This window comes from Protobothrops mucrosquamatus, unplaced genomic scaffold, assembly GCF_001527695.2.
Source record: "Protobothrops mucrosquamatus isolate PMUCROS unplaced genomic scaffold, P.Mucros_1.0 scaffold1937, whole genome shotgun sequence".
Classification (NCBI taxonomy): domain Eukaryota; kingdom Metazoa; phylum Chordata; class Lepidosauria; order Squamata; family Viperidae; genus Protobothrops; species Protobothrops mucrosquamatus.
In genome coordinates, this window is record NW_015388058.1 from 41,187 (window position 1) to 58,144 (window position 16,958).

The 16,958-nt window shown below is 37.1% G+C and overlaps 1 protein-coding gene across 1 annotated transcript in view; it reads left to right on the forward strand.

Moving 5' to 3' along the window:
- Positions 1 to 16,958, forward strand: part of PIP5K1B (phosphatidylinositol-4-phosphate 5-kinase type 1 beta) — a 51,392-nt gene that overhangs the window by 14,991 nt on the left and 19,443 nt on the right. Inside the window, exons 4-10 of the mRNA XM_015823652.1 lie at positions 614 to 731; positions 3,554 to 3,706; positions 6,116 to 6,415; positions 13,684 to 13,895; positions 14,881 to 14,964; positions 15,077 to 15,125; positions 16,413 to 16,497. Coding sequence (XP_015679138.1) covers positions 614 to 731; positions 3,554 to 3,706; positions 6,116 to 6,415; positions 13,684 to 13,895; positions 14,881 to 14,964; positions 15,077 to 15,125; positions 16,413 to 16,497 — 1,001 coding nt within the window. The remainder of the gene's footprint in view (positions 1 to 613; positions 732 to 3,553; positions 3,707 to 6,115; positions 6,416 to 13,683; positions 13,896 to 14,880; positions 14,965 to 15,076; positions 15,126 to 16,412; positions 16,498 to 16,958) is intronic.

Here is a 16,958-nt window from a genome sequence, read left to right on the forward strand (position 1 = left end):
AAGGCCGCAACTGGTGTATCAGGCGAACCTGATAAAACGCCCCCCTGGTCACGGCCGACAAGTGATCTTCCAATGTCAGCCGTGAATCCAGGAGGACTCCCAAGTTGCGTGCCCTCTCTGAGGGGGCCAAGATTTCGCCCCCTATAGTCAGCGATGGAATCAGCTGACTATGCCGAGGCGCTGGCATCCACAGCCACTCAGTCTTGGAAGAGTTGAGTCTGAGTCTGTTCCTCAGACTCAGACTCAACCCTTGGAGGCTGATGTTAATAATTAACATTTGATGAAGATGTTTGTTGCCTGAAACACAGTATAATCCTGTACATCTTTAAAGGCATTGTTTTCTTCAAGAAGAATATTGGAAGAAAAGGAGCCAAAAACATTGATTGATTGATTGATTGATTTTTTGATAGATAGATAGATAGATAGATAGATAGATAGATAGATAGATAGATAGATAGATAGATAGATCTTCATATTCTGTTATGTTAGTTCATTCTTCAGTCAACAGAAGAGTCTGAAAAGGCTCCTATTTTTAATAAAATTAAAGTTAAGATGTATATATTGTAAATGCATATGTGCAGACATAATATTTTAAATTTCTCTTTCAACTCAGTGAAGGAAGCAATCTGACTCCTGCTCATCATTATCCAGACTTTAGATTTAAGACCTATGCTCCTCTAGCTTTCCGTTACTTCAGAGAACTTTTTGGTATTAAGCCTGATGACTACTTGGTAAGACTTATTCCTTTTTTTCACCCCACAGAGTATAGGGAACCCAAAAGCTCTTTCTGCTTCTGAACCAGTACCCATCAGTTACTTTGATTTGTGATTGGATTGAGCAATGCACCTGACATTATAGTGGAGAGAATTGTTCAGTATTATTTGCTTTGATTCAAACACCAAATTCCACTCATCTGTGTATCTATTTTTAATGGAGAAAGGGTAGCAATAATTCTTTAAATATACTCTATAGCAGACATGTCAAACTTGCGACGTCACGTGACGTCACGCAACATATCAGACCTTTTTCGCCATTGCCAGTAATGGGATGGGCGTGGTTTCCCGATGATGCGTCTGGCCCGCGGGCCGGCAGTTTGACACCCCTGCTCTATAGGAGTACTTTCAGATTGGGTCAGGCAAAGATCCCTACATTATCAAGATGTTTCGAAGTGCATAAATTTAGTTGTTAGTGAACTGTTTCCATTTTCAGCTTTTAATTGCTTGTCCTGAAATTTGATATATTAATTGATAGTTCACCAACTGTGAGCTGTGGCTGTACTCAAGTCATTATTTCTACTAGAAATACTATAATTGAACTTAAATACCCTGTGGGTTTTGCTGATTGAATTTTGGTGAAGAGATATAATTCATTAATTTCCTTATAATTGTCTAACAACGTGTATAAATACATGCTTCCTTAGGGAAACATAACCTTTATATAGAAAATTAAGCAACTTATAGAATGTTCTTTCAAACATGCACAGAGCAAAATGTAACACAGATCAAAGAACTGCTGCCATAAGATCCCTATTGAATGCTTATTATTCTGAGTAGTTAGAAGAGCTGTAGTATATTTCAGTATTGCTTTGTGCAGTGTGCAACTTTTTCCCTTTTATACTCAATGTGGCACTTAATAAATAGTGTAGCATAAAATTCAAAACCTGTCGAAATGATAAAAAAGATGTTTTCTTATCAGTAAGTTACTGCTGGCAAAACCTCTGACTCTTATCTTTCCCAAGTCATTTCCCCCCTTTTTATATAGTTTTCAATAGAATAAAAATGTAATGCATCATTAAGTAACATAAATATACTTTGTTAAGTGCATTAATAGGTAAAACAAACATATCTATTTGCAGTGTTAAAACATAATTTAATAGGATGTGACAAGCAGGAAAGGCTTTAAAGTGCTGATCTTACATATTCCTCTCTTCCCTTTTGTTCTCCTATGAGAACAATAGAAAGAGCAAAGTTTAATTCACTTTTAGCTGTACCATATGCCAAATTTGTAAGTACATATAGCTGAAGAATTTCATTTTTTAAAAAAAATCTAGACAATGACAAAACTTTCTTCTCGACTTCTTCAGGGTGGTTGGTGATTTATTTTTCATCATGATTCTTGCTAACAAGAAGCCAGAAATCTGCCAAAATAAGATTCCCCTTAACTGAGGTTTTAGTTGTATCAGAGGAATCATTGGACAACCCTGCAATCATCAATGTGTGCTCATTTTTGCTAAAGCACAGTGCAAAAAAAAAAAATTATTCAATCTGGAATAAAAACCAGTGCTTAAGCAACATTGATGGCCGCTATTACCGTATCTGAGCCTGAGCAATTCTTTTGTCAAGGAGATTTTCCCAAACCATAAAATATGCCAGGTGCACCCTTTATACATTGAGTGTAGAGTTTAATTTTTGATGACATCTTTTGACTTCTCATTGTGCTTTCTTTTTAATCTGCCCCTTGAGTTCTTCTTTACTTTTCATAAATGGTGTACACCTGGGGATATGCAATTTATTAAAGAGAGGCAATATTTTGTATAGAAACATTACCTTGTGAGAAGCTGATTTCTTCCTTTCAGGTTTATCAAACATATCAGTTCCTCAGATAAAAGAGATATAATGAAGTTTTCACATCTGAATATTTCAGTGGCCATTCTGGCTGCTGAGAACACGTTTTAAAATATGTTAGGAAGTATTCATAATTAGGAATACTGTTTAATATTCCAAAAATATAAAGCAGCTAAAATCAAGGAAATTGGCAGTCCAGAGAGTGTTCTAAACATGATATACCATTCATTTTTTCTTTTATTTGTTCACATTAACCTATATTCTTTGTGATAAGTTAATCAATTTATTCTTAAGTTATGCATCCCAATTATTTATATTTATTTAATTTCTGTTGAAGTATAATTTATCTTTGTCTTTTACAAAAAGTGCTAATGAGAAAAAATAGGACTAATCGAGGATGTGTTTTGACCTGAGTTTTTACAGTACCAGACACAGAGGATTAAATCTCTGTTTTTAACCACAAATTAACCTCAAAAACATGGACTTAAAACATAACTAAAGATATTTGCCCTGAAAGATATTAGTTAATTCTACTTTGTCATATTGTTAGATTTTTCAGGGCAAAGTATCTAGGTTGATTACTTGATTAACCAGGAGAGTTTTTAGTAGGTCAGCATTGCTTGGATTCTATTGCAGACAAGAGGAATTGTGTAAGACAACATATATCTTCTTGCGACTTTTGTTTGTATATTTCAATAAATTATGCAAAAACGAAATGCCACCTGAGTAGCCTTTTCAGTCAACACCAATAACACTTAGTGTTCTAAAAGTTGTATCAGAAATAGCATATCATGTTGTGAAGAAAACATTATCACTGTTTCTTTTTTTTTTAAAAAAAAAATTAGACCTTACACAGTTGAGTAGTCTGGGTAGTTTCAAGGACCTTGGTACACAAAGGTCTCCTTGGCTTCCTTTCATAAAATACTTAAAAACATATTTCTATATATCCATCCTGCAAAATGGCATTAAATTTCTGTTTGTGTATTCAGTATTCAATTTGCAGTGAACCATTAATAGAATTATCAAATCCTGGTGCCAGTGGATCCTTGTTCTTTGTCACTAGTGATGATGAATTCATAATCAAAACAGTTCAACACAAAGAAGCAGAATTCCTTCAGAAACTCTTGCCTGGCTACTACATGGTAAAGATACTCAAGCCCTTTTTTAATTTGGTTTCTCTGTGTGTATGTGGATATGTTTAACTCCCTTGTTCAACTCTTGCTTGTGTTCTTATGAAAAATGGCCCTTTCTCTCTAAGTTTGTGTTCCTATTATATTGCATGTAATAAATGGGAGAAATTAAAAAATAAATTTGAGGTTAATAGACAAACTTTCCTTAATAAGTGGAATAATTGATCATGATACCGATAGATACCCTAGTTTATCTTGTTTCATTGATAAATCATTTACCTCCAAAGGAGCAAATTATAAGTTTGACTTACTAGTTATAACTTTTATTTTCTCTGTTTCAAAGCTTAACACAGTTTCCTTGGTTATTCAGTTTTTATGTATGAAAAATCTTTTTACTAGCCAAAAATTGATTGCAATATTGTATTTACTGCAGATTGGTAACTGGTCTGTGAGAACCTATGCAAAATTTGCTTAATGGCTCTCTTAGATATAGATAAATATACAAGGGCAATTCAGAAATAAACCTCCATTTGGTTATCAATGAGAGACACAGATACAGAACTTTTATTATACACATTAGAAAACTACAACGTTACATTGCTTTTCGACATAATCATTCAAATTGAGGCACTTGTCACAACGTCTTACAAGGTTTGAAATTCCTTAGTAGTAGTCTCTTAGCACCAAATCTGGGGTGATCAAAACATCCCAACGGAACTGCTTCAAAAGTTCTTGGGTGCGTCTAGCGGTGTGCGGGCAAGCATTATCATGAACCAACACCACACCGGAAGTCAGCATGCCCTGACGCTTGTTATGGATGGCTCGTATGAATTTTCGTAACGTTTCACAGTAGATTTCTGAATTGATGGTCGAATCACGCTCCATGAACTTCGCTAGCAGTACTCCTTTGGCATCTTCACATTTGGTGGGGTTTTCTATTGTGCCACTTCCGGTGTGATATTGGTGTTGGTGCCAAGCGACTACTACTAAGAAATTTCAAACCTTGTAAGATGCTCTGACAAATGCCTCAATTTGAATGGCGATTATGTCAAAAAGTAATGTAATGTTGTAATTTTCTAATGTGTGTAATAAAAGTTCAGTATCTGTGAGTGTCTGTCATTGATAACCAAACAGAGGTTTATTTCTGAATTGCCCTCATAACATAAACAGCTATATTGTATTACTTTCCATTCTTGTTAACTGAATTTGCCTTTAAATCAGGATTTGAAGCTAACAAGAGGAAAATATGATTATTTTTCATTCTAATTAATATCACTGCTCAAGTAATACTTAGCTACAGTCCAATAGTCTACATCAGGGCAGATTCCAAGAAGGAGGAGGAAACACATGTTGTTTACTCCAGATGTTAGTTCTCAAGCTTTTAAGCATGTTGTTGTTCTTGCAGGTCCTTTCCAGGCAGGCTTACGAATTTGATACAAAACTTTGGAGTCTTTTTTTTATTATTCAAAGGTGGAGTAATGTGCTTGAGGGCAGAAGACTCCTGTGTAAAACTGATTTCTCTGCTCACTCTGTGGAGAGAGAGATAAATATAAAGGAAGGGAGGAGAGGTATAAGAAGAAAATCATGAGTGTGGAAACGGATTTGTAGGACTAGACAGGAAGGGAAAAAGAAGATGAACTGTGATTATTATCTTAGGAGGTTGCTTGCAGAAGGAGTGCCAGAAGCAATTTACATTCAGTGTTTTGCAAGCTGTAGTATTTTAAAAAGCAGTTTAAAAGAAGCCAATTTAGGGCAAGGAACTTCCTGTTTTTTTTTCTCCCCACTTTGATTGAATGAGAGTGACTGTTTTCAGAATGAAGCCCAGATTTTATGAATTAAATGGTTTTAAACTTTATTGAGGGAGATTTTTTTAACTTAGTCCCGATGAAGTGGTTTCATCTTGTAAAGTTATAAGGATCTGTTATTGTTTGAATTAGTACAAAGATTAGAATTAAATTATTAAATGGTATCTTTATTTCTACTCCAACCCTTATACAAAATTAATCATTAATTTTATTTGAATAGGTTGCATAAATTTAATTTTTAATTTTAGTACGCCTGGTATTGCAAAGTTTGAGAAATCTGCCTTAGTCCGAAGAGTTCAACCAGCTGACTAAAGTTTAGAATGTTTGAGTTAGCACATGGACGCTTTTTAGTGGTGGGTCCAAAAATGATTTGTTGAAAGAAAAACAATTTGCCTATCTATATTTACTTTTGTGTAGAACTCTGATCTCGGTTATACTTTACAGCAGGAGTGTCCAATCTTGGTAACTTTAAGACCTGTGGGCTACAGCTCCCAAAATTGGCTGGCTGGGGAATTCTGGGAGTTGAAGTCCTCAAGTCTTAAAATTGCCAAGGATGGACGCTGCTGTGTTATAATATTGCAAATGTTCATTGATATATTTTGTGTTTCTTTTTAAGAATCTCAACCAGAACCCAAGGACGCTGTTACCCAAATTTTATGGCCTGTATTGTGTTCAGTCGGGGGGTATTAATATCAGGATAGTTGTGATGAACAATATTCTGCCTCGAGCACTGAAAATGCATTACAACTATGACTTGAAAGGCTCTACATACAAAAGGAGAGCATCCCGAAAAGAACGAGAGAAGTCTAACCCCATATTTAAAGACTTGGATTTCTTGCAAGATTTGCATGAAGGATTATATTTTGACTCCGAAACCTACAGCGCATTGATGAAAACACTACAAAGGGATTGCCGAGTAAGTGAAAAGTTTTGAGTTCAATATCTATAATCAGGCCATAATTCTCTTGTTAACAAGACATTGTACAAACATTGTAAGAAGTTGGATTGTCCTGTGGTTTATAAAACCTATGCCATTATTGAATAGTTTTTTGGTGTCTTCAAAGTAGAATACACCTGGAGTGGCCTTCAAATTAAACTACAATTTACTTACTTTTATTTTATTTTTTTCCTATATTGATGCTTTTTATTATTCCCTAAGACTGTACATCCTTTGTCTTATGCCGCAAATTAGTTCACACCAAATGAAAAGTAAATCCCATTAAATTCAATTATTTATGAGCAAAAAAATGCACTTTTATTTAGTTTTTTGGTATGGATTAAGATCCGTGTACTCAAGGTCTGTTGCCTTTTTTACTTAGCTGTTTGGTTACTCTTTTGAGACCAGATATTTTTACAGACATTATTTGTTACGTTCCATATTATTATTGATTATAATACTACTTCTCGGTCTTGTCAAGACATAAAAATAGTATGTCTTCATTTTTTGTCTTCTTTCCATCCCAGGTTTTTACAGTAGAAATGTCCTATTTCTTTCATCTGTCAGTCTCTTATTTCTTTTGAATCTTCTCATATCCTGCCACACAATTCTTTGCCCCATACATAATGTCCTATTATATTCTCTTGTGCCTTAAGGCATTTATTTCCATTTTGCTGCATTCCTGTTTTTTTTTCAGAAGCAAAATTATTTCTGTTTTAAATTTTGAGTACACAATGGAAAATTAAAAGTTATATTAGTACTTGAAACACAAGTATTAATCTTGTTATAAATTAGCTTATTAGCTTATATAGATTCTATATAGTATTCAAGTTTTGCAGATGTATGGATGTATATACTTATTAATAAGTTTATCTATTTAAAAAATTGGGAGTAATTTCAAATAAAATGCTTTAAGATCTTAACAAATAGAATAAATCAAACATAAAATGCATATTATTTAAGAAAATTGAGGGGAAATTATTTTTGTTTAACAAAAAAAGATTGAAGCAAGTCTGTTGGTGTACAATGTAGCCCAGTCCCAGCCACAGTTAAAAGTAGATTTTTTTTCTTATTTCTGAGGTGGGATTATGAAAAAAAGGTATTGACATACTGTTTAATTGTTTTTGGAAGATATATAGGCATAATTTTATTTATACAATAAATTGTTTGTATAAAGATCTATGAACAAAAAATCTAAAGACAATTATTGTGTACATGTTTCTATTGAACTTTTCACAGAAAATGGCAGTGTTTTTTTTCATAAAAAATCTAGATGCTTAAATACTCTCTTGCTTTTACAAATTTAGATTAATCAATACATTAATAGGCATGAAATTTACTTACATTTTACATTTTTTTCCTGTGGAAGAGACAGAACCTTAAAAGTCTGCAAAATACTTGGGCAAAGTGTATCTCTGACTTGCCAAACAAAAAGCAAATTTAGCTTCACTTATTACATTCTTTACAAAGAAAACACTTTCCTTGGAATTAACATGAAGCCCATCACAACATTAATTATGGATGTGTGTGTACCCATGTATTTGTGGTTGTGTTGAAAATAGAAACTTGCTTATGAACATTAGTACTTCAGAGAAATATGGATGTGTGTGTAACAGGTATTGGATTTTAGATTCAGTTATGAATGCTTGCAGATACCTAAAATTAATCTGGAGTAATGTGGAGTAATTTATGGAAGTGATGATGATTCACAAAGATGATTGCACTCTTGAATGCCCATGGCAAACTTTTTGCATTTGTGATAAAATAAAACATGATGGCAGCCTCTTGGAGCTGAAAGAATTTAATATGGTTCTACTGGTTAAAAACTGTCTGAGAAAATAATGTGTTTGAAATGCAGTTATAGAGGCAAAGAGGCACCACTTCTAGCAAAGTCCCATGCTTATTAGCACACTGTAGTATTGTGTCAAGTCTTATTAGTGAGCATGAAGTCACCTTTTGTTCGGAAATCGAGCGTGAAGTTGATGATCTAATAATCAGCTGCAAGCTCATCAGATGTTCTTCCTAACAAAGGACATTGTTTGTCACTGTAGTTTCTGGAAAGAAATATTCCATGAACTCAGGCAATTAGTGATTATGTGGAATGCATAGGAGTGTCTATTCTGGGAAGACATATATCAATACTCTCTTATAAAGGTCAAAAGGCTAATTGCAGTATAAAAATTATGCTTAATTTTTAAAATATTTAAAAAGTCCCTTATGCTAAAAATAAACTATTTTAAATGATGTAAAAATGTGGATTAAATTCCTAAAATATATTCATTTTAAAAGGTTGCATATTGAAAAAAATATATTTTAAAGCCACCCAGTGTCTGTTGAATTGAAGTAGGATATAAATTATGTGATGAACTCTTATTCAAAATGTATTTTCTGTTTTCACTATTTGAATATTTTTGAGTCATTCTTCTTTTAATTCTTAAGATGTTAGGAGGACAAGCAAGTCTAATGTTTTCAAATATAGGAGTTGTGTTTTAGTATATAAGTGATCTTGAAGAGCAGGGGTGTCAAACTGCTGGCCCGCAGGCCAGTTTCATCATACCGGAGCCGCGCCCACCCCATTGCCAGCAATGGCAAAAAAGCTCCGATACGTCGCGTGACGTCACCTGACGTCACAAGTTTGATATGTTTGTTGAAGAGTATCTATAAACTTCAGCTGGTGCAAAACACAGTGGCATGAGCAAGATATGTATGCATTACACCTCTGCTTCGTGACCTGCACTAGTTACCAGTTTGTTTCCTGATCCAATTCAAGGTGTTGGTGTTGATCTTTAAAGCCCTTCATGGCAGGAAATCAGGTTATTTGAGGGACTGCCTCATCTCAGTTTTATTTACCTGTCCTATCAGATCCGGCAGAGATCAGATCAGATCCAGTATTATAGGTTCTGTCACCTAGGAAGCTACATTTCTGCCCTGTTGTTCCCATTCATTGTTGGACTTTTAAAAGTCCTTTAAGACTTGGTTATTCCAGCGGAACTAATGATCTGGTTGTGCTATTTTTAACATCCCTTTTTTCTATTATTCTTTGTTTTAGCTTGGTTTTTATAGTTTTAATGTATTTATTAATTGCTTTTAGCTTTGTTGTATGCTGCCTAAAGTTGCTTGTTTGTGAGATATAAAATGGTTTAATAAATAATAATAAAATAAATGGATTTAAGTGCATTGAGTTAATTTAGATGCCCATGCTATTTTACAATACCTGACAGGATTGTATCCTAAAATGTAGGGTGTAAATCATTGTGCTACTAGTAAAATATAAAGAAAATGTATTTTGTTTATTCATTTATTCATTATATAGTGATCCCATAGAGTTCTTAGGTTCCATGTTAGAATTTAAATAGCAATAGATGGATTTCTGGAGATGCTGCCTTAATTTAGAAAGGGGCCCCCAATCCCCAGTCCATGGACCGGCACCAGGCCACCTCAAAGCCCCATCTGTGGGATGCAGGCAGCATGTGAAACCATGCCCCCACTGGGCCACAGAAAAGCCTGTCTTCACAGAATCGATCCCTGGTGCCCAAACTGTTTGGGGCCACTGATTTAGAGGAAGTATTCTCTTTTATTAACAAGGTAATATTTGCAAACTAAGAATCTTGACAAAACTAGTTATCATCATTAGAGATTCATGTTGTTTGGTGAAGGGTCTTTCTAATTTTCGATGACATTTCCTGTTGTTGGTATTTCCAATATTTTATAGGATGACCCTGACCATATATCATTGTATATTTTCTCTTAATGATATTTTCCTATTCGTCTTAATGCTTACCCCATGATCTGTTGAAAATTATCTCTGGACAGTTGGAATTCTTCCCAGTTAGAATGGACTACATAATGACATTCAGAGGGCTGTGGAGAAGGCTTAAAATAAGGTGTTATGTAGCATCATGCAAAAACTGATTTACAGATTAGTCTATAAAAATTACTGGCTTACAAACTTTTTATTTGTAATTCTTAAAATAGGACTGAAGTTGAAGACCACTTAGAAATGACAATTGGCCTAGAACACAGTAGTCCACTGCTGAATTGACTTGTGTTGCCATAATGATGTTACACTACTGTTGCAAGATCTGCATTGGTGGCTTAATGCATTTCAAATTGCTGGCTTTCATTTACAAGCTTTTTAAGACTTGGCATCTAGTGCCTTCAGGACTGTCTTCTCCAACCAGAGTTGACCCATCTAATGCAATATTCGTGAGAGCAGCTTCTGGTTGATGCCCATAGTTTCATAAGATTGCTTTCTAGTAGGAACAGTAATGACCGTACAGGTAGTCCTTGACTTACAATCATTGGTTCAATGACAGTTCAAAGTTATGGTGTCACAGAATGAAGGGACTTACTATTTAACTCCATAATTATGACGTTTTACAGCCCCACAGTCATGTGATCAAAATTTGAGCCTTAGTAGTCAGCCCTCACTTAAGACCATAGGAGTGCTTCAACTACTTCCACCCACCTATCTCCCTATCAGCTATGTCCTTTTTGGTCCCTTGCACTCCTGGCCTCGGCTGTCTCCTTTCTCCTGTTGCTGACCAAGCATGTCTGGCCTGGCCCTTTGCAAGGTAGCTGCTGCTGCAAGAGGCTTTATTCCTCAGGTTATGTGTGGCCATTTCCTCACAAGTCTTAGAGAATACGGCCTCACATCATCTGCAGCTTTCTTGCAAAGGACCAGGCCAGGCACACCTCGTCAGCAGCAGGACCAAGAAGATGGTGAAGGTTTGCGGGCGCGGCGGAGTGCAACATGGTAGGAGCCTCAGAGTGCATGGTGGCGAGGGTGACTGTGTCTAGGACTGGGGTGTTTGTGACTTCCCGGGACAGCAAGAAGCTGGGCTGGACTGGGGCTGGGCTCTGTGGTAAGCTGTAGCTCAGGGGCTTCTTGCAATCTCAGAGCTGCAACACTCCAGTAAACCCCTTTGTGGTGTGGTGCTAGCCTGGCCGTGCACTGGGCGTCACATTGCACTGTGATTCAGGAGCTTCTCGTAGCTTCAGGGCAGCAGTACGCCAAAAAGCTCCTGAGCCACAGTGTACTCTTTCTTTGGCCTTTCCCTGTGCTTGCATGCATGCGTTCTGCACATTCTTTCCTTCATCTCCTTAGCTCGTGGTGCACTGAACCCCCCCCCAACTTACATGTGGCCTGTACCAGACCACCCAGGTCTTCCCGCACTCCCTTGCGACACCTCCACTCCTTACCTGGGACTCCCTTTGCTTCCTGCTTAATGACCCATTCATCAATTGCAGTGGCAATAGGGACTGTTGATGCTAAGTGATGTTGGAGACATGATGTTGGGCTTTACAACCACATTGCTTAGCGACAGAAATTCCCATCCCAATTTTGGTCGGAACCTGAGGACTACCTGTAGCGTTTTGGAATAGCCTCCTTTTGAGGCTAGATTATGCTCCTCTGTTATAACTTTCTGGGAGCTAGTTAACACTAAATCAATCTGATGGGTTTTAGGGAATTAATTGGGATGTTGCCATTGTATGGGTGGTTTTACTTCTATTTTCTAATTTTGTATTGATTTACCGTGGATGTTTTAATTGTTATGTTATATATTTTCTTGTTCCACTAACCACTGACAGTTCTTGTGATACTAGGATATCAGTCTGATAAATGAGTAATAAAAGAACAGATTACTCCCTCTCTGCTGTTGCTCACCATTCTGTGGTGTAATTGATAATCTCTTTCTCTATATATAAAGCCTGAAGAAGTGTGAATGTGTGATCCACCGCTCATATTATTTTTCCCCTCCCCCTTCCTATCAAGTTTCCAAATTTATTCATCTGTCATTCAGAATTTTGGAGTTTTGTTTATGTCTTGTGCTTGAGATACGAAATTATGCGGATTTTAATCTGGAGAATTGGTTTTCAAGTTGGGGAAAAAATAGGCACGGATTAGGATAGACAGGAATGAAATTCCAATTTATAATAATTTATTCAAAATTATTAGTAAATAGCAATCAAGTAATTATTATATGGAGTACAAAGAAAAGTAAAAGATTCCTTTTCAGCCTACATTTTTTTAAACTAGGACTTCCAATATTTGGTCATTTTCTATACTTTAAAATGGGTTATAATAATAGGAAATACATACACCACAAAAACTACTACTTTTATTCTCATGTGTCACCTCTTTCATTCCACTTATATATCATTTTTGATCCCACCCTATGGGAGAATGAGGTCAAATTCTCTTTTCATTAATATTCTAAGTATTAAGGGGAAGAGGAAAAGCAATTATGTCTCAAACCCTGAAGCAATTTTGTATCAGCAGGAAACTCTATATGCAGATTTTTGTTTCATAGTAGATTTAATTGATTATACCAACCCTACCTCTCAAAAGATGTTGAAGAAGAAATAAGATAATGGTTACTTTCCCCCCCCAAAAAAAAATCCAGTTAATAACCAAGCCAAATATTGTGTTATAAAACAAAGTTTTTTCAGACTTTTGAACTTCTGTATTCTGCTTTTGAAATTTAGGGGTGATTAAAAAACAAATTCTGAGAGCTCAAAACATATTGCAAATAACTATCTGAAAAATATTCCATATATTTTTCTCACTTTCATGGCAGAAACATGAAATATCTGTAATCTCCTTAAAGCAAGGGTCTTCAAACTTGGCTCTTTTATGACTTGTGGACTTCAATTCCCAGAATTCCTCAGCCAGTGTGCCTGGCTGAGGAATTGTGGGAGTTGAAGTCCACAAGTCATAAAAGGGCCAAGTTTGAAGACCCCTACCTTAAAGTAATATATTTTACAGTAAAATTGTATTTATTACTGCATTGTATGCTTTATATTGAATTTATTTATTTTAAAGGATTATAAATTTCATCATTTTATGTTAAATAGCATACAGTTTAGAATGGGGCCCTGTTTATTCCACTAGTCACCTGCTTCCAGTTTGACACAGAGCTACTGTGTGTTTGTTCAGTCAGCTGTGTATCTTTCTAATTGTAGTGAAGGCACCCCACATTTTGCCACCTTCACTCTTAGACCTTGTGTGCTATAAGGGTATATAAGAGCAAGAAAGCTGTAGTGGTTTTTTTTTAGACATGAAGAAATCCTATTTATTCTGAGTCTAGGAAAAGAATAGTACTTAAATTTAGATGTGATCATTTTTATTGGGATATCAAATTACAGTAATTAATTCTCTGTTCAATATGTTTCATTTATCTTTCTTGTAAACTCTTCTGCCCTTTGCAACATAACAGATTTCAGTCTAAAACATCTGATCCTAGGTGCTGGAAAGCTTTAAAATCATGGATTATAGTTTGTTGCTTGGCATCCACATCTTGGACAGCTCAGCAAAAGAAAGAGAAGGGGAGTTTTCTCAAAACACCTCTGATCCTAAACGCCCAGGAGGACAAAAAGTTCTTTATTCAACTGCTATGGAATCCATTCAAGGTCCAGGAAAATCAGGGGACTGTGTCATCACAGAAAATACCAATACGTAAGTCTCTCAAAACCAGCCCTTTGAAAACAAAAAGTTACTGGATGTTTTTACATTTTTCTTCTGTTCTGTGTACCACACTGAAAAGTGGGTCAGACCATCCTTCAGTTGACGAACAATAAAAGATAAAGTCAAATGGACTTTTTTAAAAAAAAAAACAAATGTTGCATGTGTACTGCTAAGAAGTATAGTACAGAGCAGATCACTTTAGCCCAGCGGTTCTCAACCTATGGGTCGCGACCCCATTTGGGGGTCGCCAAGCAAGGCTGTCCGCCATTTTTTTCCCCTTTTCCGGCGGGTGCCTTACCTCCCTTGAGCTAGGCCAGCTGGTGGTCGGCCTGCTCTGTCTCTGCCGCTTGCCAGCTACGCCTCGGCCGGCGCAGGGGGCATGCGTGGCGCTCCCGGGCAGGGAAAGTCCTCGACTTACGACCGGTTGGGTAGTCCTCGACTTACAATCGGTTTAGTCCTCGACTTACGACCGGTTAGTCCTCGACTTACCACCGGTTGGGGTTTGCGGCATTAAAAAGGTTGAGAACCACTGCTTTAGCCTGTGACATAATTGCTGGCAAAGTGTCAGGATCCCAGATAATTAGACCATGGGCTCTTAGTTCATCACCACTCCATCCCCGAAAGTGTTGGGCCATAAAGCGATTGATTTATCCATATACTTTATGTATACAAAATCACAGAAATACATCCTTAAATGCCTAGTATTATTAGAGCTTGGCACAGCTGTTTGGAAAAAGAAAATACACCAGGGGAAGGGATAATCTTAATTGACAGACATGGAGAAAAGTAGTAAAACTGAAGATGGGAAGAGACTTCCTTAAATCCATTTTTGACAATCATATAGCCCCTACCGTATGGTGCAAACCTTTTCACTACATACCTTAAGAAGGTCATTTTTAGCTGTTAATATATTTCTATGGTTACTTTAGAAAAGAGGCCTTACAATGACTTGCTATTATTTTGTTGTTTCTGTCAGAATGGGAGGCATTCCAGCTAAAAGCTACAGAGGAGAAAAACTGCTGCTATTTATGGGCATAATTGATATCTTGCAGTCTTACAGGTAAATTTAAAATAATATTCATTGCTTTCTGTGCCAGGATTTAGTTAAAGTGGTATTATTGCCAGGAGAGGGATAATTGTTTATTAAACTTTTTGTGGTATATCGTCATCAGGTTAATAAAGAAGTTGGAGCATTCTTGGAAAGCCCTCGTTTATGATGGAGTAAGTCATTTCAATGGTTTTTAGAATTATGTCAGTTGTTCATGTAAGGTGGAAAACTCCTTTTTTTGCCTCTGTTCTGTTTAGCAATAAGAGCTGCATCTATTTTGTGCATAGAGCTTTGCCATCTCTAAACAACTACATCTAGAACAGACATGTCAAACACAAGGCCCGGGGGCCGGATGCGGCCCGTGACATGGTTTCATGTGGCCCACGAAGCCATTCTGGAAACAGTGAGGGAATGACCCCCGCTGCCTTGGCCCAGACCCTGATCACCCGGGAGCCACAATTTTGGCTCCCGGGAGCCACAATTTTGTGGTGGCCATCTATGCTGAAACGCATTCAGTCTTAGCTCTACAAGGCCATCTGGAAACATCAAGGGACCGGCCCCTGCTGCATTGGCCCCGCCCCCTGGGTGCGCGCTGGGGAGGTGTCACCCTTTGTGAGGAATGAAGAAATGCACCATCGCCTGGAAGTGGCCAGCAAATGGCCCTCGTCTACTTCACATATCCGGCTTGATGGGCTCCGGGGGAGGGGTTTCGGCAGGCTCTTCCAGTGGACCATGCCTTGGCACTTTCCCTGGTCCCACCCCCTTCTGCCAGAGACCCTCAGATCTGTCCCACTCCTGCCCAGGCCCCCACAGGCACCCTTGACACGAACGATGTAGAGCTGGCCATGCCCACCCAGTAGGCCACACCCACTCCAGCCACACCCACCCAGTAGGCCATGCCCACCCTGGCCACACCTACCTGGCCCCCCAAGGACAACCGCAATGCTGATGCGGCCCTCAATGAAATTGAGTTTGACATCCCTGATCTAGAATGTCTTTTTATTTTGGTGTGTCAGAAACTAACAGGAGAAAACAACAACAGAGTTGGAAGGGACCTTGGAGGTCTTCTAGTCCAACCCCCTGCTCAAGCAGGAGACCCTATACCATTTCAGACAAATGGCTGTCCAATCTCTTCTTAAAAACCTCCTGTAATGGAGCACCCACAACTTCTGGAAAAAAGCCACTTTAGTAACTTTCTAGGGTTTACTGAATATTTGTTTGTTTGTTTATGATTTAAGAAAATATACTTCAAATTGCTTTTGTAATTTATTTTTTAAAAATGGCTGCAGTATTCTCTAAGTATTATGCTACTTAATAAATTAATGGTATGCTAAAAATTTGCCAGTGAAAAGTCAACAGTGAAAAGAAAACACTAAATTTTAGTTCATGTTCTGTTGTTCTGTAGATTATAAATCCTCTCCTCTTTTCTTACTGACAAAGGTTTTTTTGTTTCTTTGTAGGATACAGTTTCAGTCCACCGACCAAGTTTTTATGCTGACAGGTTTTTAAAGTTTATGAGTACCAGAGTATTCAAAAAAAATCAGAGTAGGTACCATCATATTATGAACTAACTAAAGCCACTCTTTAACATTATTTTTTTTTCTAGAGGGCCCCCACTTGCGTGATTACTTAATCTCTGAGGTTGGACTGTCAGTATAGAATAAAATACAAGTACTACAGGCTGATGTGGTAAACTGCTGCCATGGCCGTTGGCAAAAAGCCTCTGATGGTGGCTTCTTGGAAACTCCTGTTTGCTTGTTGCAAGATAAAATAGACCTTGGATTAGATGGAGCTTTGTTCTGATTAACGGGGGTTCCTAAATTATATACTTAAGTTCCAGATGATGATGCTTTCTGTTGCTCAAGTTTATAATTTCAAATTTGTAATTGTGTAAGCCTTAGGAGGGCAGTTCTGGATTATTAAACTATTCAGGGCCACTGAAAATTCTTCCATGAATTTTCAAGACTTGGAGAAAACCAGGAGCTAATTAGAGTTGGTCTTCTGGA